At 54.0% G+C, this 19,728-nt stretch overlaps 8 protein-coding genes across 8 annotated transcripts; 5 read left to right on the top strand and 3 right to left on the bottom strand.

Annotated features, from left to right (window-relative positions):
• Positions 1–598: 598 nt before the first annotated feature.
• COCSADRAFT_22439 (uncharacterized protein) lies at positions 599–949 on the top strand (the record flags this gene model as incomplete). Its single annotated transcript, XM_007697166.1, has 1 exon — positions 599–949. One exon carries the CDS (start codon positions 599–601, stop codon positions 947–949), a length of 351 nt encoding a protein of 116 aa, XP_007695356.1.
• A 93-nt stretch (positions 950–1,042) lies between these two features.
• On the top strand, positions 1,043–2,512 carry COCSADRAFT_22438 (uncharacterized protein; the record flags this gene model as incomplete). The annotated part of the gene is made up of 3 exons (XM_007697165.1): positions 1,043–2,112; positions 2,193–2,233; positions 2,373–2,512. 3 exons carry the CDS (start codon positions 1,043–1,045, stop codon positions 2,510–2,512), a joined length of 1,251 nt encoding a protein of 416 aa, XP_007695355.1.
• A 3,304-nt stretch (positions 2,513–5,816) lies between these two features.
• Positions 5,817–6,559, top strand: COCSADRAFT_267024 (uncharacterized protein). Its single transcript, XM_007697505.1, has one exon. The coding sequence runs from the start codon at positions 5,841–5,843 to the stop codon at positions 6,333–6,335; it is 495 nt and encodes a 164-aa protein (XP_007695695.1). The 5' UTR covers positions 5,817–5,840; the 3' UTR covers positions 6,336–6,559.
• A 280-nt stretch (positions 6,560–6,839) lies between these two features.
• On the bottom strand, positions 6,840–7,564 carry COCSADRAFT_267014 (uncharacterized protein). Its single transcript, XM_007697504.1, has one exon. The coding sequence runs from the start codon at positions 7,301–7,303 to the stop codon at positions 6,929–6,931; it is 375 nt and encodes a 124-aa protein (XP_007695694.1). The 5' UTR covers positions 7,304–7,564; the 3' UTR covers positions 6,840–6,928.
• Positions 7,565–7,902: 338 nt separating this feature from the next.
• On the top strand, positions 7,903–8,589 carry COCSADRAFT_62627 (uncharacterized protein; the record flags this gene model as incomplete). The annotated part of the gene is made up of 1 exon (XM_007697459.1): positions 7,903–8,589. A coding segment is annotated over one exon (687 nt), but the record flags the coding sequence as incomplete, so codon positions are not given.
• A 1,461-nt stretch (positions 8,590–10,050) lies between these two features.
• Positions 10,051–13,904, bottom strand: COCSADRAFT_266988 (uncharacterized protein). The gene is made up of 5 exons (XM_007697503.1): positions 13,311–13,904; positions 13,176–13,255; positions 13,067–13,114; positions 11,887–13,019; positions 10,051–11,841 (listed from the first exon to the last, which is right to left on the bottom strand). Exons 1-5 carry the CDS (start codon positions 13,730–13,732, stop codon positions 10,273–10,275), a joined length of 3,252 nt encoding a protein of 1,083 aa, XP_007695693.1. The 5' UTR covers positions 13,733–13,904; the 3' UTR covers positions 10,051–10,272.
• A 591-nt stretch (positions 13,905–14,495) lies between these two features.
• On the bottom strand, positions 14,496–16,037 carry COCSADRAFT_32905 (uncharacterized protein). The gene is made up of 3 exons (XM_007697211.1): positions 14,815–16,037; positions 14,608–14,761; positions 14,496–14,549 (listed from the first exon to the last, which is right to left on the bottom strand). Exon 1 carries the CDS (start codon positions 15,836–15,838, stop codon positions 14,918–14,920), a length of 921 nt encoding a protein of 306 aa, XP_007695401.1. The 5' UTR covers positions 15,839–16,037; the 3' UTR covers positions 14,496–14,549; positions 14,608–14,761; positions 14,815–14,917.
• Positions 16,038–16,350: 313 nt separating this feature from the next.
• Positions 16,351–19,403, top strand: COCSADRAFT_167212 (uncharacterized protein; the record flags this gene model as incomplete). Its single annotated transcript, XM_007697502.1, has 2 exons — positions 16,351–19,224; positions 19,296–19,403. The coding sequence occupies 2 exons, from the start codon at positions 16,351–16,353 to the stop codon at positions 19,401–19,403; spliced, it is 2,982 nt and encodes a 993-aa protein (XP_007695692.1).
• Positions 19,404–19,728: the final 325 nt, after the last annotated feature.

Below are 19,728 nucleotides of genomic sequence, written 5' to 3'. Positions count from 1 at the left end.
TACATGGGTGGGGTGGAAGTGGGTTTTGGCGATAAGATATCGGGTGTTGCGCCGAGAGTAGTGGTGGTGGTAGTGGAGTGGAGGGGTAAAGGTAGGTTGCGGGGGGGTTTTGACATAAGGCGTGAGATTACGAGAAGATGGGGGGTAATGAATGACTGGACCTTTGCGGGTCGTTAAGTTAACTAAAGGGGACATTAGGGATTCCCGCACTTGGGTTTGTGGAGTTTCGACGGGCGAAAGATACGGCTTCGCTTTTTTTTTTTCTTTTCTTTTCTTCTTGACTCCTTGCTTTTTTTTTTTTTTTGGATACTCTCGGGTCCTTGCGAGTGGTGCACGCGCATTTGTTCCTGCGTCGGTCGGTAAAAGGAAGAACGAACAAAAGAAAGGTTGGCGATATCGGAGCTAAAGCTAAGCTTTGCGTAGGTAAGTAAGGTAACTAGAGGGGCTACACCTCTCTGCTAACGAACTTGTTTCTTTTTTGCCAATGCGAAGAAATCAAGGAACGTTTTGAGTGCGCGGACTTCTTCTCTTTTTTTTTCTTTCGTTCATTGTTTTACTTAAACGAACCGAACGCGAAAATTCGATAGATCACCATACCATGATTGAAGCATCGTCGTTGCTTGCGCCGGCCGTCTTGCTCCCGGCTCTCGTTGTCATCCACGTGCTCGTGGCGTACGTTCGCAATCCGCTGCGGAAGATCCCCGCTGCGCATCCCACGGCGCACGTGTCGTCGCTGTGGATAGCCTGGGTGCGCTGGAGACACATTGAGAATGCGACGCTGAAAGAGGCACATGCAAGACTGGGCCCAATTGTGTGTTTGGGCCCCGAAGAAATCAGTATCAATTGCGTCAAGGGCGGTATCCGCGATGTCTACGGCGGGGGATTCGAAAAAGTCAATGCGAAAAACGGGTATAATTGGTATTCGTTTTTTACAAACTATAGCGGGTGAGCAATGAACTGCCCTGTTTGAGACTTGAAGAAAAAACAATAGCACACATGGTTTTTAGCGGGCATTGACGCGTGAATTGGCAGAACCGGCAACATGTTTTCCACGGGCGGTAATAGGCTGCATTCGCAGAGAAAGCGCATGCTGAGCAACATCTACAGCAAGTCGCATGTTCTTGCTAGTGAATCGCTGCTCATACAGGCATCGACAATCATGTACAAGCGCTTCCTGCCATATCTAGAGTCCGTATGCACGGGACCCGAAAACGGAGTTTTGAACATCTACGCACTGCTCAGTGCGACAACAATGGATATTGTGACGTCCTACATCTTCGGACAGCGAGCAGGGTCGAACCTAATCCAGGACCCCCAGCAACTCGCCTGGTTCTTGGATCTATACTACTCACGGCGATCCTTCAACTTTTGGCCGCAAGAGTTCCCGCTCCTGACTAGCCTGGCAGAGAGATGGCTGGGCTACCGCTTCTCACCCAAATGGGTCGACGAGGCAAATGGCAAGATCGAGGGATGGGTGACCAAAATGTGCGATGAGGCTGTGCGTGTGCTGGATGCTGGCGTCGCCGCCGCAGGGGTCGAGGACCGGCCTGTAGTCTATCAGCAGCTGCAGAGCAGCATGGCAAAGGAAGCAAGTAAGAGTTCGGGTAGTATGTCGGATCCTACCGCCATGGCAAGTGAAGTCCTGGATCATCTGGCCGCGGGTTTCGACACCTCTGCTATAACGCTCAACTACGTCGTCCACGAGCTATCCAAGCACCCAGATATTCAGACTCGTCTCCAGGACGAGCTCCTCGGCCTATCTCCCCGCCTGGCAGTATCCTCAGCACCCAATCTGCCCGACCCGAAGGCCGTCGATGCCCTTCCGTTGCTACATTCCGTCATATGGGAAACCCTGCGTCTTCACTCTGCGATTCCCGGCCCACAACCGCGTTTCACGCCCCCGCAAGGCTGCCGGCTTGGCCCAACAGACGAGACATCGTACCATGTTCCGGGCGGAGTCAGGGTGAGCGCCAGCGCGGGCCTGCTGCATCTGAACGACGACGTATACGAGTGTGCAAGTGAATGGCGACCAGATCGCTGGTTGGGACTCGACAAGGTGGCCGACGAAAAGCGGAGGGACATGGAGAGCCGATGGTTTTGGGCATTCGGCAGGTTAGTATGACCCTGTTTTTGGTTGTTTGGTTTCCTTTGACGTAATCGGAGCTGGCTTACGCTTACACTGTGTGTACTAGTGGTGGTCGAATGTGTGTGGGAAGTCATTTGGCAGTGTACCGTAAGTATCTACTAGTCACGTATCCCCCCTTTCCCCCTCTTCATAGCCACACAAGGAGGAAAGGAGGGAGAAAGTGACTTTGAATTCCTATTAGCTTCGTAAGCTGAGTAGGTAACGCAATATGCTGACGTGGACACAGAAATGAAGTACATAGTCGCGGCCCTATACTCAAACTACCGCACCACGATTGTAGATGACACAGGCATCGAGCAGTCCGACTCATACACTGCACCGCCCCAGAGTGAGAAATTCATGATACGACTCGAGAAGCTGACGTAGCCACACGGGGACATGAGGGCAGCGAACATGTTTGGACGCTGATGGCCTCCTCCACCATCAATGGGGATCCCACAAGCAAGTGTGGCTGCGCCGCCGCACGTGCAGTAAAGAAAAATGGTTGATCAGCGGCAAGCTACGCAAAGCACAGGGAGAGAGTGAGTAGAGTAGGGTGTGTAAGCCACACACACACCCGCGGCGGACTCCGGGTCTTGGAGCTTCAACGCCGGGCCCAAATCGACGCCGTTGGGAGCCTGACCCGTGGTTGAGAGGTATCGAGTTGGGGGGTGGCAGTGGCCAATCGTATGCCGAGTCTTTGCTGGTGCTTGGGGCAAAGGGCAAGATGACTACAGCTAGCCATTCGAGTTATTTTTACGTAGCTGTACAGAGCAACTGAGACTGTCTTTCGTATTTGCCTCCTTTTTCTGAACAGTCTCGTGATTGTGACTCGCCGTGAGCTTATGCAATGCAGTCTACTTATCAGCTTACTTGGCGGCGTCTCCGTGTACGTACAGTCCATCAGTTCAGATTTTCTTCCCTTACCTTCAGCCCAGCACCCCTCCCCCGTCTAGTCCAGCTAGCGTAGGCAGCTCCGAGGAAACTGGGCCTACGGTATCTCCGGAAACCCTTCAGAGCCAATCGAGTGGTAGGGCCTGAGAACCGGTGTCGAGGCCGCCTGCTGCATCTTGTTCTTTGTTCCCGGGATCATGGATATTTTGGCGTGGAGCCAGTGACAATGTGCGTGTACTCTACCTTCATTTACCAAAGCTTCTCGGCTCCGTTGCATGACCCACAGCGAGTCGAGAAGGTCTTGCATCGGCCGATGAGCTGGATCTAGAGCAGGATGTGAGGAGGCGTAGTGAAGACTGCCTGATAGTACTTGTCACGCGGTACCTTCTTGCCACAGGAAAAAGGTGTGACAGTAATCTATGGACAATGGGCGAGCTGAAACGTTGTGGGCTGTGATTACGTTGTGGGAGCTTGTCCTGAGTCTGGTACAGCCCACAAATTTGGGCTTTGCACGAATGACGTGCCGAGTAGGCCGCAGTACGTACCTACATGTCAAATGTTATCTTGCCAAGACTCAGTGAGGTGCATGAGGCTACGAGCGCCGTCTTTCCCAGGCAGAGGTAGTAGTACGGAGCTGTGGCATGACTAGTTGTCGTCGAGTTTCACATCAAGATAGACACTTCCCCCTACAGTCTTTTGGTAGTGTGGAAAAAAGTACTTCGAGGTACATGTTTGACCGTAAACTTGAGGTCGATTGATGTCACTGACCTGTTAGCTCAGATGCACGACAAGTGTAGGTGCAGTAAACAGCGCAGCATGTTCATCACGCGGTGCTGCCGTGGTTGCTAGTGCAAAATTGCTCGTTTTGATTTCTCATCTCTCCGGACAGTGCGGCAGTTACGAGGGCGGCATAAGCGTGGACGCATGAGGCACATTTGCTGTGTACGGCATAGTCCAAGTCCAAGTACTGCACACGGTTGCATGTTTCAAGCTGGAGTCACCGGTTTGCGTGTGAGGGCCGAGCACTGCTAGCATACGAGCAGATGGGACGCAGGAGAAGAGAGGCTTCCAAGGCTCCTATAGCAAGTACAGCATGTAAGTGCAAGCTACACTCATTCAGTGACCCCACATAGGTTCAAAGGGGCGGGATTGGCCAGCAGATTTGTCAAAGCGAGCTCGAGAAGCCGAAGCCGAAGCCGGTCCAGATTGGTTTTTGGAGCGGAGTAAAGTTTTTGGCTTGAAGAGGGGAATATGGGCGTCAGTGACGGATTGTGGGACCAGATGGATGTGTTCATGGATGCCAAAGCGGGACAACTATCCATCTGTGCGATGCTTGGTGCAAACGTGCGCGTTTTGGAGCTCGTGTCTTGTCATGGATGGCCAGTACATGAGCATTGTACGAATTGGTGGGCGTCATGGGCGGAGGGTGGTCGGTGGAGACTTGTCGGTATTGTGCAGCGGTGGATATGGGTTAATAGCAGGCGAAAAAGTAAATTAAGCGCATACAAGGCGGGTGTTGGGATAATATTGGCGACATATGGAGAGCGGCAATGGCGCGGGAAGGGGGGGGGCGGTCATGTGCTTGGCGGGAACTGCGCGGGGGGCGGCCAAGGAGCGCACGGAGGGTGAAAGCGCCAACCACGTGAGCACAGGCGGCGGTGGTGGCCCAGGCACTGCGGGCGATGGCGAGGATGCAGATGGCGGAGATGGTACATGGCCATGGACGATCAGGCGTGGCGATGCAGTTCCCGGGCAGAGGGCGCCTAGGGCCATGGCGACATCTAGTGCTGCTGTCAGAGAGGAAGGCTGCCGAGCTAGCAGGCTCATTTGCTGGTCGGCCTGGTGGCTAAAGGGATGGTGAACGGGGGTGCGGGCCACACAGTGCAACGTCGTAGAATTTCCTTGGGCCACTCGAACGGCGCGACTGGCAGTCTTTCGCTTGCACATCACCCCCCATCCCTGCTAACATCCCAGCCACCCAAATGCTCCATGGCGATCATCCCTCCCCACTTCTCTTTGACGGCCGCCTCCTCTACACAAGACAATTCCTCTGCTCCCCCGCCCAAGTAGCCCCAGCTTCGTGCTGCTGTTTTATTGAGGTCGTTGGCTGCACCCGCCGTGCGTCATTGCTGGCTGGGCCTTTTCGCTGCCCATGCGCCTCAGCCGCTCAATACCCACCGCTCCCTGCACTGCTCTCTGTGCGTTCCCCGGCCGCTTCATTGACGACAGGTAGTCTGCTCCCGCCTACCATGTCGCCATGTGTCCGTGTGCCTGTGTACCGTCATGTGCTGTGAAACGCCATCATCATTGTGTCGCCGTGTGCTAGCCTCCGCCCGTCTGTCACTCTTGGAGCCTCGAGGCAAAAAAGGCACGTACCGGGGGCTGCCATCAGGCCCTCCTCGGCCTTGTCGACGTACTGTGCCTGGGGACGTGTTCAGCACTCGTCGTGTGTACTCGCCCGGCCGCAGTCATTGCTGGCCTTGGTCGCGTCTGTCGTCTCCAACTGCCGCGCATCAAGGCCTGGCTGACGGCCACATGGCGATATATTGGGCGTCGAACGGGAGTTTATATGTAGCCTCGTCAATTAAAGTGTTCCAGATGGCTAAATCCCGTGTTCCTGCTCTGGGTGTTTACCAGCTTACGAGCGTGGGGCTCTCCCGCCGCACGCAACCGGGGCCCTCGTTCAATATCCGTCGACAGTGCCCTGCCTTGCCCAAACCTGGGATGACCGTTGGATCCAAGCACTGCCAGGCCTTTCCTTGCTACTCAGGTCCTGCCGCTGCGCCGTCTGTGCTGTCCTAGTCTTTCATCGCTCGGCTGCATGGAACACCCTCGCTCGGAACTGATAGCACAGACGGGCTGGTGCTGCAACCAAGCTGCAAAACAACACCTGCTGAATCCGCGACTTTATTCAAAAGTGCTTCTCGACGTCCAGCGCTGCTGCTGCCCTCCCAAGACAGCTATTGCCCCTGCCCCAGTCCATCTTTGTCGCTCGTTTTCTTCTGTCCAACCGTTATCCGCACGCTTGCACATGCGCATACCACCTGGCCAGCCCTCCCACCTCGTCCTCGTTGCATGCTCCCACTCCGTCATCACCCAGAGCACATTCGTTTTCCACTGTACCGTCCAACCGGTCCATTCCAAGACGGTCCACCGCACATCCAACACATCATCACTACTTTCAGGGGTTTCTCACGGGCAGCAGCAGCGGGATCCACCGACACTTGGTCAACAAGCGAAAGATACTAGTCTTGGATGTAACCGTGGCTACAAAAGAAGTAATACCCCCAGACACTCTTGCCATTGGCTACACTAGAGCTTGTTCGCATGATCCACGCCGCCTTTGTTCATTCCCTTAGCACGCACGTTAGTCAAGGACCCTACAACCTTGATCGGCCGCGCTCGGCACAAGTTGCTCCCAGAGACTAGAGCCTGCGTAGCGAATCATTAGCAAAGCCGCCACGGACCCGTACGACGTCTGTAGAGGAGCCCCGATTCTGACGGACGCTTCAAAGTACGCTTGCCAGCTCTCCTACTGCATGCACTACCTTTGTACGTTGCTTCTTCTCGAGCTATCAGACCTCACTCTTCTCAAAGCTGTGTATTTCAGTCTTCCATTGCTCGCCTTTACAACTCATCCCACACTGCCCAAACGCTCTTTCCCCGGTTCGCCATCGCTTCTGACTTGGTCCACCAGCGTAGCCCTATTTCCCCCCCTTCGACGCCGTTGAAAAGCGGCCGTGTCCGTGGCTACGATCGGAATTACACCAATTACCTCTCTACCACGGTTCGCTGCCACCACAAGAGGACCCTTTGCCTCTTATCCCCTTTGAGTAGCTTTTTGCCTGCTACCACCTCCACCTTGTACTTGTACCTAGGTGCTATGTATTGTGGAAAAAGACTTTGTCATTACAATACATGAAGGAGCGCAGACTGCGAATACTTATCATCACAGGCGCAACTCAGACTGCTGCTGCTGCTACTACTACTACCATTACTACTACTAGTACTACCATTACTACTACTAGTACTACCATTACTACTACTAGTACTACTAGTACTACTACTATTGCTGCTGCTGCTGCTGCTGCTCCCAATAGCTGCGCCATTTCCGACTTGGATATTGCCGTTGGGTGTGGAGTCATCCCTCGCAGGCGCCAACGGGCCTCTAGTTGGGTCCCACTGAACAGGCAGACCACCGTTCCCACTGCCGCCCAAACCATTACCATAACGAGGCTCCCCAGTGGTGCACCTCAGATCCAAAACCGGCAGTGCAGAAATCATCACATTGGGCAACGGCACTTTACCTCTCTTCGACTGGACTTTCCAGGTCAGGCAGCACCATTCCGCACCTCTGCCCTACAAACAGAGGGCTCTGATAGGCGTAGCGCCCATGCGAACTGTCCCTTTACGGCTCATACCAACGTTCACCATTACCAGTCGGCTTATCGACCTTGCACTGCCCTTTGTTCCATTGGCCCGACCCCTTGGATTATTACCTCAACGTTCGCTACCGTCTATCGATACATCATCAAATTCGCCTGTTCTCAATATTCTGGGGCACTATATAGGTCGCCATTGCCTTCAACCACAGCCCAGGTCGGCTGCACTACCATAGAACACTTGCACACCAGCTTCATAGCCACAACCACAGCACCTCGACAACCACACCCACGAAGAGTAGCCACTACCTTGACCACTACCACAACAAACCCCATTACTACCACTACCATTGCAACTGCCACCGACACAACCATAGACGAAGCCTGTTCTAGAACCCCGTTCGCGACCACGCTGCCACGACAATGGCGTTCTCTTATAATTACTCACTGCAAGCATCATATCCATCACAACGAGCCTATGTCCCATATCAACAAACCCAAGTCCCCACACCGTCGCCGATATACTCGCTCCCCATCACAAACACAACAACATCAGGCGCACTGAGTCCATCATCATGCTTCCTGTCTGTACGGCAACAGCCCAAAGAGGCTCTTGTCACTGTCAAGGGCAAGGAGAAGTTCAGGAAGCCACTTGATCCACCACCCATGCTCGAACTCAAAGTGAGCTCAGATATAGACCCCAGCCAACAATTCCTGCAAAACCCCTACCTCTTCGTCAGCGTCTCCCTTTACAAGCACGACAAGGACGAACCAATCGAAGGCACACCCTTTGACGTCCTAGCCGGCACGCTCGTCTCATCGCTCCACCGCCTCAAAGACGTTAACAACAAAGACGGTGCCTTCTTCATCTTCGGTGACATCTCCATCAAAGTCCAAGGCACCTACCGCCTCCGCTTCACCCTCTACGAACTCCAACCCTCCTACTTCACCCTCTCCGACCTCGAACAACATAAAGATCTCGAGCGCTACCAAGGCGCCGCCCTCGACCCCCCAGAATACGGCACATACCAATGCCTCGGCCACGTCTTATCCGACAAATTCAACGTTGTCCTCCCGAAAGACTTTAAAGGGCTAGAAGAATCCACCTACCTCTCCCGCGCCTTCTCAGACCAAGGCGTGCGCTTGCGCCTCCGCAAAGAAGCCCGCGGCATGATGAGCAACAAACGGAGTATCAGCGGCAGCGGCGACCTTACGAGCGATCAGTCGCAGCAACAGCAACAACAACAACCGCTCGCCAAGAAACGCCGTGAAGATAGCGTCGAGAGCGCCAACCCCTCGAGTCTCATGTCGGGCTTTTACCAAAACGTCAGTCCGTTTGTTAACACGCCGTATCTACAATCACAAGGGTTGCAAGGCCAGACTCTGCAGAATCAGGGCTTGCAGGCGCCGGTCAGACACGATACGAGTTATGCGTGGAATTTAGCATATGATCCGTCTTTTATGGGGTCGTAAAAGAGGAACGGGGGTAGTTCATGGATGGATGGATATATGGGATGAGGAAAACGGAGCACACACACACACACACACACACTTTCAGTTATTGCAGCAGGGGGATGGGGGAGGGGGATTTCAAAATAACGTGGGAGAGGAGTCGGCGTGCGTATTTTTTTGAGGATTGTGGCTGGGGGGTTTGGGGGGGGAGGGGTGTATAATCTCTTCTCTCTCTCTCTCTTTTCTTTCGTTTTGGGAACTTTTGGCATTGGTTTGTGGGGAATGTGTGTGTGTGAGAGAGAGAGGGTTATTACTGATATGGGCAATGAGCGTGTAGCATGTTCGATGACACACTTTTTTTTCATGGCGAAACTGAAATGGGTTTAGCGATTGGATTTTGTTTTTTTTTCGTGTAACGCGTGTGGGATCTTGGGTGCGATGCGATATGATGGAGCATTAGATGTAATTCAACTATTTTTTTCAAATGATGCGTTTGACTTGGTTCATGTGGAAGAGTTATGGTGACGGCGATGGGGTTTGGGTGGTGATCATGGTGGTGTACTTGGGGTGTTTGGGGATTTACAAGAAAAGTCGGTTCTCTGCTGCGATATTGTGTACACGTGACATGGACTATATTGTCTTGTCGATCTTCTCCCTCCCCCTTTCTTGTATGCTCTCAGATGGAAATTTGCGCAGCGAGGCGGAAAGAATTGGTGTTGATGCCGGATGAGGAAGAGTAGTCGGATAAACTGCGCCAAGTATAACTTCCCACTACGTCCTCGTAGTTAGTTAGTTAGTTAATCCGACCTTGTCTTTGTCAGCAAAGAAAGGGGAAGAGACCCATCCATCACCACATCCCCACTTCTCACTCCTCGCACAAACCCAAGTCAAAAACAACGCACAAGCACTAGAGTTTCTAGTCACGCCGCTGGTTTAAAAGACTCTTTAGTTATTTCGACGTTATGCAAAAAATAATCAAAAATGGCAAAAAACCATATCGAAAATTCCTCACACATCTATCCACACGTACACACACGCGCGCAAAAAAGAAGGAACCCCCCAATACTCCAATCATTCCCATGACAAGTTCCCAAGGTATCATCTCCAACTAAATGCCGTACAAGTTGGCAAAAAAAAGCGCAGAAGCAAAATAAAACAGGACAAGATGAGTAAGAATAGTGGTACAAGCGAAACCACAAAAAAAAAGCAAAAGAGATAGGAGAGAGGGGAAAAACAAAGGGATAACTGTTATTCCCTTCCCTCTTCGCCCAACTCGATAACGGACTATCAGAAAAGAAAAAGACAATCATTCCCATCTCTACCTGATGCCCAAGCACGGAGAGAAGAGAATGTGACAAACACTCACAAGTAAGAAGAAGCGACAGGGGGAATATAGAAAAGAAGAACAAACAAGAGGAATCACGCACCCCCCATGACAACATCATCATCATCCTCTCCCTCCGCATCAATATCCATCAACCCCTCATCCTCATCATACTCACCATCCACATCCTCTTCCTCCTCCTCCTCCTCTTCCTCATGCCGTTCCATTTCCCCCTCCTCCTCCTCTTCTTCTCCTTCTGCATCTTCATCCTCATCCTCTTCGTCTTCCTCATGAATTGGTACTTCGCGCCCTTTCCTCTTGAGATCGAAGCTCGCACGGGACGAGCTGGCCGAGCTACGTGTACTGCGCCGACCGCCATTGGGCGTAAGAGGTTTTACGGCGCCGCCACCGCGCGAGGCATCGTGCTCGACTTCGTCGCCGTTTGTGACGGTTTCGCCGAGGCGGCTGCGGGTGCGGCGCAGAGATACGGTGCCGGGGGTGAGGACGCCTCCATTGGCTGAGGGCGACATTTGGGCTTTTGCGCCGCGGCTGGGGGAGAGTTGGATTTTCGAGACGGGCGCGGTGTGGATCGTCATGGGGGTGTTGCGGATGCGGTTTGGTGTGCTGGTTCGTCGGCGCGACCCGAATGGGCGGCCTGGACGCCGTTTCTGAGCGGGTTGGCCGGGGATGGGTGGGAAGATTTCGTAGCGGGTTGGTGGGATGGCAGGTTCCTCCATGTGTGAACCTGCTAGAGCGATTGTAGATCCGTTTGCGAGGGGTGTTCCGGGAGCAGGGGAGCCGCCGTTAGTCGAATCTTCGGCAGCGAGCGCATGTGCAGGAGCAGGTGGGAAGGGTTCAATGTCTCCACCGTTGCCATTCGTCTTTGCAACATCCATCTGTACGCCCTCTTCTGCTGCGGGCTTCTCTTCGCCTTCGTCACGCTGTTGGACTGTCTGCAGAGCTGGACCATCCTCATACTGACCGAGTCGACCCATAACGTACGGAGTCCAAACAAGACATTCAGGATTAATCTTGGGATTACTTGCGGCGTTGCACTTTTCAATGTAGGACTTGAAGTACTCCAGATCGAGCCGTAGTGCGTACTTTTTAGTGACAGGGTCGCGGACCAGAGCCCGCAAGCCCTCCAGTGCGGATATAATGTCGTCTGCAGTCATGCCCGTGCGGTCGGATATGGCTGATATGCTGATTGGTTGTTTTTTTTGCAGTAGCTCCTCACATAGCACAAGTCGCCAGTACTTGCGGTAACTTACAAGACCCATGTCACTCAGAGGTTTCTCAGGGCTGCCAGTTTTGCGCTCAACACGGGTGAGTAGGTAGGAAAACTCAATCAGATACTGCCCGTAACCTTTGCGCTGGTGAATGGGCAGCACAAGGATACACGAGACGTTGTTGAGTGAGCTTGGTCGTTTTTCTTTGGAAAAGTAGCCGACAAAATGACAGCCGAACTGGTCGTTCTCTGTCATGACATAGAACAGGAAAGGCTCAACGTCGTAGTATAACGTTTTAGAGCCTAGAAAGAGTTTGGCAAGCAGGCAGAGGTTTTGGCAGTATACAGGGTTCTTTCTGCCGTCGACTTCGAAGAAAGAGTACTTGCCGTCGCGGTATATCTCGTCGCCAGGAGGGTGTTTTGCTGGGCATTTGAGCTAGGTTCGTTAGTAATGCTAGGATAGTAACAGGGATGTATGCACCTTGTGTCGCCACGCGACATAGTCGGAATTCATGTACTTGAGACAGAACTCGCAAATGTAAAGCACCCTGTTCTTACTATACTCCTCCGGGTAGGGAGCAGCATGCCAAGTGTCGATCTCCCATCCGCCAAAATTAACACACTTGATTTTGCTTGCAGTAGCTGCTTGCTTGTGTGACCGTATCGGCTCAGGTGGGTAAAGAGCAGCCTGCTTGGCTTTCCAGTCTTCCTCAGCCTTGATCCGAGCGTCATCGAAGCGCTTCCGGTCGGCTTGCGTAGGGTATGTCTTGGAAGTGTCCGCATCAGCTTCGGAAAGCACTCCGCCGTAGGGCTTGCTCTTGGACTCGTCGGTCTCCTTGTCCATGAAACCTGCAAAAGGTGTGGGGTATTGAAGATGTATAGCTGGGTAGTGTGAGGCCTCTGGTGATTCTCGCGCCGCCTGTGCAGCACGGCGATTTCTCTCGCGACGTTCTCGATCTCTCTCACGCCGCCTCTCTTGTCGTTCTTGTTCAATGGTAAGCGGGGCCTTTTTCTTTGGTTTCGAAGTCACAATCTTTTGGACCTTTTCGTTGTTGAGATGGAAGGCAATAATCAAGCTGAGACCTTGCGCTTCTTCGATCCACGCGAGTGGCCTCTTGTCGGTTCTTTTTGGTTGTCCACGCCGCGCTCGTGCTGGTCGTAAACGGGTGGTTTCCCGGTCTGATCCAGTATGCTCTGCATCGCCCCCACTTTCATGACCATCACCCATGGCGCTGCGAGCACTTCGCACGCTTCTCGACGGCGGTCTGGGTGAGTTTGTAGGTATTGATGGGGCCGCATCCGAGTGAGTGGCCTCAGATGGTCTCCTCTTTTTCCTCGTTTGCCGTGACGGCATAGGCGTTGATGCCTCATCTCCATGGGAAGTTTTGCGCTTCCGCAGCGAACGGAGGCCGTCTGGTTGCTCATCTGGAAGGATCAAGTCTTTGAAGATGGAATGGCCTGCTGGGTCAACACCACGCAGTGAAGGGAGCAACTCCTTGGTAAGCTTGTTGGAAGAATGCCTACGACGAGCTGCAGGCTGTTGGGGCTGGGCCTCCTCCTCTTCCTCTGTTGGAAAATTGTCGAGGCAGTGATCGCATCGCCAACGCTTTGCATCTAGCACTTGTTAGTGGAGCCAGATTGGGCGTGACAAGAGAGCATACCGTCATTGGGACTAAGCGTATTAGCGCCATGAGCGCATTGCCGATGTGCTGCAGGGACAATATGTCAGCTACCGAAACCAAGGCCAAACATTCGCAGTGGACCACTCACCATTGTCTCCACACACGGCACAGGAGAGGTACTCTTCAAAGTCTGGGCTGGGGTCGTTGTCCTCGTCTTGTTTGCAGTATCTGGTGCGAGTCAGTCTACACTATCGGACTTGGAATTGCCCAGAGCAATACTGACATGCACACATTGGGGTTGGACGACTTGACTAGCTCGTCTTCGTCGCCGTCTTCGCTCCCCTGCCACTGGTTTTCTTCTTCAGAGTCGGCGTTTGTTGAGTCGTCACTGTCGCTGGACTTGGCATCCGAGGATTCTTTTGCGGCATCTTCGGCATCGTAGTCGTCTTCCTCGTCCGAAACGGACGCCCGACGCGCTATCTTGACATCGCCCACTGGCTCAGCATCGTCTTCGTCGTCGTCGACTTCTTCGCCCTCGGCATCCACATCTGAGCCTTCAGCATCGGTTGTATGACTGTGGTTGTCGGGGGCGGGCTGGGCGGCAGGAGGCTGCGCGTACTCGACATCATCCATCTCATATTCGCCATCAGCATCCAGGTCGTCCAGATCGGTGTTGCTCGCGGTCTGACCCATGAGCTCCGCCATGGCCAGGTTGACGGCAGAGGCCACCTTTGAGGCTAGAAACGCCAGTGTCGCAGTCCGAGGGTCGTGTGAGCCTTAACACATGGGATGGGTGGGTAGTGGCAGCCTCGGAGGCTAGTGGGAGCGGCGGCCGGTGAACGCGTCGTGTCTGCACTGCAGCGCGTTGATGCGGGCCGGGGAGACGCCCAACCGCGTTTCTTTGGATAGAAGCAGACGTGGCAGGAATCCCGCCGGCAGCCAGTGATTGCAGTGAGATGTGGCGGGCTCGTGGTCGCGTTGTTGGGTGCTGTGGGGAAGCCGGAGGAGGGCAGTGGCAGCGGGCGCAATTGTTCCGCGGAGAGGCGAGGTCAAGGTATCGGGATCCGTGGTTCGTATGAAAGTGAGAGTCGGCGCGACACTGGCAATAATTGTAGCTCGTCTGGAAACGGCGTGGGCGGAGCGTTCTGGTCGTCTGAAGTGGCTCTCTCTCTGCCCGTAGGTCGGGGAGGCCAAGACACGCACGGCCGCATCCTCAGTTGACGACGCCGGCACCTCTGCCCTAGCTTCGTAGTCGACGACGACGACATTGACAACCACCACCACCCCAACAGCACCACTGCGACTGCATATACACAACCGCAATCATGGGTGTCCCGTTCGAGGCTCTGCTGCCCTATGCTATCATGACTGGCGTGAGTCAATGGCGCCGGGCTGCGGCGGGCGGGGGAGATGACTAACCGGGCTGCAGTTCTTCGCCTTCAGCGCAGTATCGGTCGGAAAGCTCCAGGAGATTCAGAACGGTGGAAAGCGAACGCGACGGGGTATCGATGCATGGGACAGGGTAAGTTGTGGACTGTGAGCGCTGAGAGCGCATCGAGCGGCTGCTAACATGGCTACAGCAAAGTACCACTCCACTCAACCATGACCTCATGCTATGCATGCACTCACACGACGCCAGTGATGGAACGCGACCGCCGACTGACGGGCTTCATGCGTGGCCAGACCGACCAGGCCGTCGCCCCCGCCGGCTTCGAACTCAACAACCCGTGGAGGGTACGTACTGAGACAGACGACATACATTCAGGTTGATGCTAACCACGCCCCAGTGCGAGCAACGATTCTTCTAGGCCTATATACTTCTCTAGTACACGCACGACGCAGTATGTCAAGCGACACGCACCAGGTAGATGTTAAGCAATCAATTCTTTTCTACTTAATCTCGGAAGGCATACCAGCAATGCCGTCGCGCTCTGCCTGGGTGAGCTTGATGCCAAAGTACTTGTCCAACCCCTCAACTCTCTCTGCTTCACTCTTGAACTCGATTTCCTTGGTCTTCTCCCCGTGTATGTTCCATTTCAGCGTAGCAGCTACCATACTCATCTTGCCTATCAACTCGCCGTCTTCAAGAATATTCTTGTGTGCTATAATCTTGCTTGTGAAAAAGATGTGCCGGCTAGTGCTGGTGAAATAGTTCATGGCGACATAGTCCTGCGGCTGGAACTCGAGCTCGGAATACGCGTACTTCATTTCCCAGTCGCTGGCATCGCTCCTCCGGTACTCGTAGACCCAAACACGCTGGTTAGGGTCCACGTTACCGGGGATATTGCGCCATTGGAGGCGAGCCGACGCAGGCTGAATGTGCTTCTGCACCGTGCCTGTGGGATCCAGAGGCATGGGCGCAATCGGACCATCGCCGCCAAAGCCAACGTCAACATGGTACTTGATATCGCCAATGGTGACAAAGTTGATGTAGTGCATCCAACCCCCCGAGCTGGTGCCTTCGAAGACTCGACCGGCGCCCGAGTAGAGGGTGAATCCGAGCGAGGTTAGCAGGGTGCCGAAAAGGCAGTTGTTTTCCATGCAGTAGCCACCGCGGCCATTATTGTCGCCGATGATCTTGTTGAACAGCTGCTCCGGGTGCACAGACACTGAGTGGTGGGTTGAGTAGTGCAGCGCGAAGTTCTCAAAGGGAATCTCTGCAAGATGCAGCTTCTGGAGCAGCGTCAGGTAGTTCAAGATGTCGGCGTCAGGCAGGCCGGCCACGCGATATCGGCGCTGTTCCTGCGGTAGCTTGAGCCGATCGAAATACCGGGCTATCTGAGGCTGCGAGTAAGTTGGTCGTGCGCTCATGATGGTCAGCTTTGGCGTGAAGAGAATGACGCGTCGTCGGAGTTGCAGCCGCAGCGCTGAGCAAGTGCACAAGAACAATACATTCGGGCAGAAGAGCAGGTGGCGGCCATGGTGGAGTCAAAAGGAAACGGGCCGGCCAACGAATGTGAATGCGAGACCAAGGCCTGGGCGGAATGGGCGGTAGTGGGGATGTGGATGTGGATGGCTGTGTGCCTGCCAAGCGCATGAAGTAGCGAATCTCCCGCCCCTTGACGGGCGGCATTGCACCGCATTGAGGCCAACCTCGATGCTGCTCTAATACATATGGAGTAGAGTCGTAGCGCCCTCCTCTCCTCAACACTCGCTGCCACCCTCCACCGCCATGCCTCGCGCCCCGTGAGGCCCCAACTCTCTCGCTGGCTGCTACGCGCATCCTGTTCCTCTGCGCCCCCGTCGCCCTCTCTCTCCGCTCCCTCTCCGCTCCCCACCGCCTCGACTCGCCCTCTCGCCGCCCGTTGCGACTGCGAGCCACCATGAGCAACAATGGCCTGCGCACCCAGTTCCCCTATGCGGGCGACGCTCTCAGTCCCCGTGCCCAGTTCGGTTTCCCTTCGCCCACGTCAAACTACCCGTCTGGTGTTGATGCTCCGTCGCCTAGCTTCTTCCCCATGGCCTACCAAATCTCACCGCGCTTTGGCACCAGTGCCTTCATTCCCCCTCCAGACGTCTTTGTAGACGGCCGCCGGGAAACAGTCCGCGAAAACGGCATGTACACACCGCGCAACTCGGGAAAGCGCGGCCTCGATGCCCTCAACACCGACCCTGTCGCTATGCACCTGCTGGTCGAGACGGCTATAGGAGACAGCCAGCAGTTTGACATTCTCACCGTCGAGGAGGTCGACGCGCTCAAGCAGGAGCAGAAGGTGCTCGACACCCGCCTGGCCACAGTCCGCCGCAAACTCGAGTCTGAAACCAAGATCCGCGATGCCACCCGTTCGCTCGGCCGCCTCGCTGGCACTAAGGGAAACGGCCACAAGAGAGGCCTGGCCAGCAAGGGCAGCAATCCAGTTCCTGATTATGATGCCAAGGAGCAGGAGGGTTTAGAATCGAGCAACCGAAAGGTCGAGGAGTTTATCCGCGAATGTCTGGAGATTGAGTCTCGCATGCGCATGATCGACATGCAATTGCTCATGCACACGGCCGCCGTACTCCAACTCACGCACAAGGGACCCAAGCAGCGGGAAGAAAACGACCAGTCAGAGGATCGTTTTCGGAGACCAGACAGCCCCGCCAGCCTCGACACGTACGATGATACCCGTCTGAACGGTATGAGCGCGGGTGCTTTTGACGAACGAAGCCTCTACCGAACCCCGGAGAACCTCGACAATCTCATGACTGTTCTCCAGAACGGAACGCACCACCAACCCGAGCGGTCGAATCAAGCATTTGGCGCACTGGCCACGCGGCTCCAAGAAATGAATGAGCGACTACGCAATCTCATCATCGAGGCCAACCCCGAACGGGACGAGGATTACTCTTTGCCGCCACTTGTGCTCGAAGGAACATTGGATGCTTCAACCATTGACCGCCAGCTCGACTTTCTCGACCAAGGTATCCGCAACATCAGCGTAGAACAAGCCAATATCCGCACAAACGCCAGGCAGACGCTAAGTGAGGTCGAAGGTCGTCTGGAGAATATCAACAACCAACTTTATTCGGTCGTTTCCCGCTCCGAGAATGAACAAAATGAGAAGATACTTCCACCACCAGCAATCAACGGCAATGGCTCCACAGAGCAGCTCAATTACATGGAGGATACGTTCTACAACCTCGAGCAGATCCAGTTTGCTATGGCTGAGCGCATCAAGGAACTTGGCTCTGGTGCTTCCATGGGCGAGGATTCTGAAAAGGCTGAAAAGTATGAGAGTACAATCAAGGGTCTGTGGGACATGATCCAAACTGGTGAGGAGCAGGCGCTCGAACGCAAGCGTGAGCGACGCCGACTGCTTGCCGAAGACCCAGATGCCGACGAACAACTCTCTCCTGACGAAGACTTCAACAGCAATGAGCAGTACTCGCTTCTCGCCTTTTCCTCAAAGATTCAATTCCTCTTCAAGCGTGCTACTAGCCTCAAAGAGAAGCAGTCGGTTCTTCTGCGCCAGATCAAACAGCAACGTGAGCTCAATAGCAAGTCTGATGCACAAAAGGAGGCAGACTTTGAGCGTCTCAACACTCAAATTCTCAGTGCGAGGTCCGAAAAGAAGTCGATGGAAGATGAACTCGAGCGGGCCATGAGCCAATTGTCGCAGTTTGATGCGCAAAAGGGCAATGCCGATACAGAGGTTCTGCGCGGGACACAAGAACGTAATGCGGGACTTGAGGCTCAGCTGATCAATGTACAAGAGCGTGTGATTGCATTCGAATCGGAACTGAAGGAGGCCAAGCAGCGTGTCGTCGCCTACGAGAATCAGCTTAAGGACGTCCAGGAGCAGGCTGTGAACTACCAGAGCAAGCTTCAAGACGCTGAGAAGCGCGCTGCTTCTTACGAAGAGGAGCTCAAAGACCACCAACAACGCAACAGTGCATACAATGTCTCGTCACAAGAGGCAGAGGAACGTACTGCTGGCTACGAGGCCCAAGTACGGGATGCCCAGGAGCGCGCTCTTATGCTTGAGAAGGAGCTAAGGGAAGCCCGCGGCGAAGGTGAAACTCTCAAAACTCAACTTGCCGAATTGACGCAAAGAACCGACCAAGCCACAGCTGCTCTGCAAGCAGTGACTGCGGCAAAGGAAGCATCCGAAGCCCGCTCCCTCGACGCAACCAATATGCTCAACGCAAAAGAAGAGGAATTTCGCAAACTCGAAGGCGAAATCGTCCGCCTAACCACCGAACTCACCTTCGCCAAAGCCGAACTCGACGGCGCCTACGGCACCCGCGCCCAGCGCGCCGCCGACTCTGCCGCTAACCCGGCCATCAAAAAAGAACTCGACGAGCTCGCCGACCAAAACCAAGCTCTCCGCGGCGAACTCGAGGCCCTCCGCAAAGTTCAAGACGTGGCCTCCCAATCCGAAGCCGAAGCCCGCCAGTCAGAGCGCAACCTTAAGGCTGAACTCTCTGCCATGGCTGCCGAATACGAGGCTCTCACTCGTGACGCTATTGCCAATGAAAAAGATCGCGATGCGCTTGAGTCTCAAATTGACAAGCTGAGGGATGACAAGGAGGCGCTTGAGCGGGAGCTCAGCGATGAGAAGGTCAAATGGTTGGGAATTAGGAGTCCAGGGACTCCAATGGGGACTGGCTCCGGTGCTATGCAGTTGGACATGGGAGCTACGAGTATTAGGATGTTGAGAGAGGATTTTAGAAAGATGATGAGGGATCGCACGGCCGAGGGGTTGAAGGCTTTGAGGGTATGTTTTTTCCCTTCTTTTTCCCTGACTGCTTTGGGGGTTTGATGCAGTGTGACTAACATATACAACAGGCTGAGCAAGAAGAACGGAGAAAGCTAGAGGCGGTTGTGAGACAGCTGCGCAAGGAGTCGTTGCCGCAGCGGTCCAATCTCTCCAGGACCATGACGACGCCGCATTAGAACTTGTAATTCCCTTGTCCTCATAGCCTTTTTTCTTTTGGCCAAGACTGGCGAAGATATGACGTTTTGTTAAGATAGAAAGAGATGCTGATTTACGTTGTCCTTTTCCATTTTTTCTTGGACGGAACCGGATTTTTCCTTTCGACGCATCAATTGGAAAAGATATAATATCCTCATGTAATCTTGTTTTGTATACCCTTACACGCTCTCTTCTTCTTCTTCTTTTTTTCCCTCCTTTTTCCCGAGAGGAAAATTTTATGTAAACCCTTTGCTTCTTTTCCTTTACCCTTTTTCTACCCATTTTTGCAATGTTTCGTCGTGGTAC

Source organism: Bipolaris sorokiniana (assembly GCF_000338995.1).
Source record: "Bipolaris sorokiniana ND90Pr unplaced genomic scaffold COCSAscaffold_2, whole genome shotgun sequence".
Taxonomy (NCBI): domain Eukaryota; kingdom Fungi; phylum Ascomycota; class Dothideomycetes; order Pleosporales; family Pleosporaceae; genus Bipolaris; species Bipolaris sorokiniana.
Note: the sequence above shows the minus strand (reverse complement) of the source record. Positions and strands in the feature narration are given on the sequence as shown.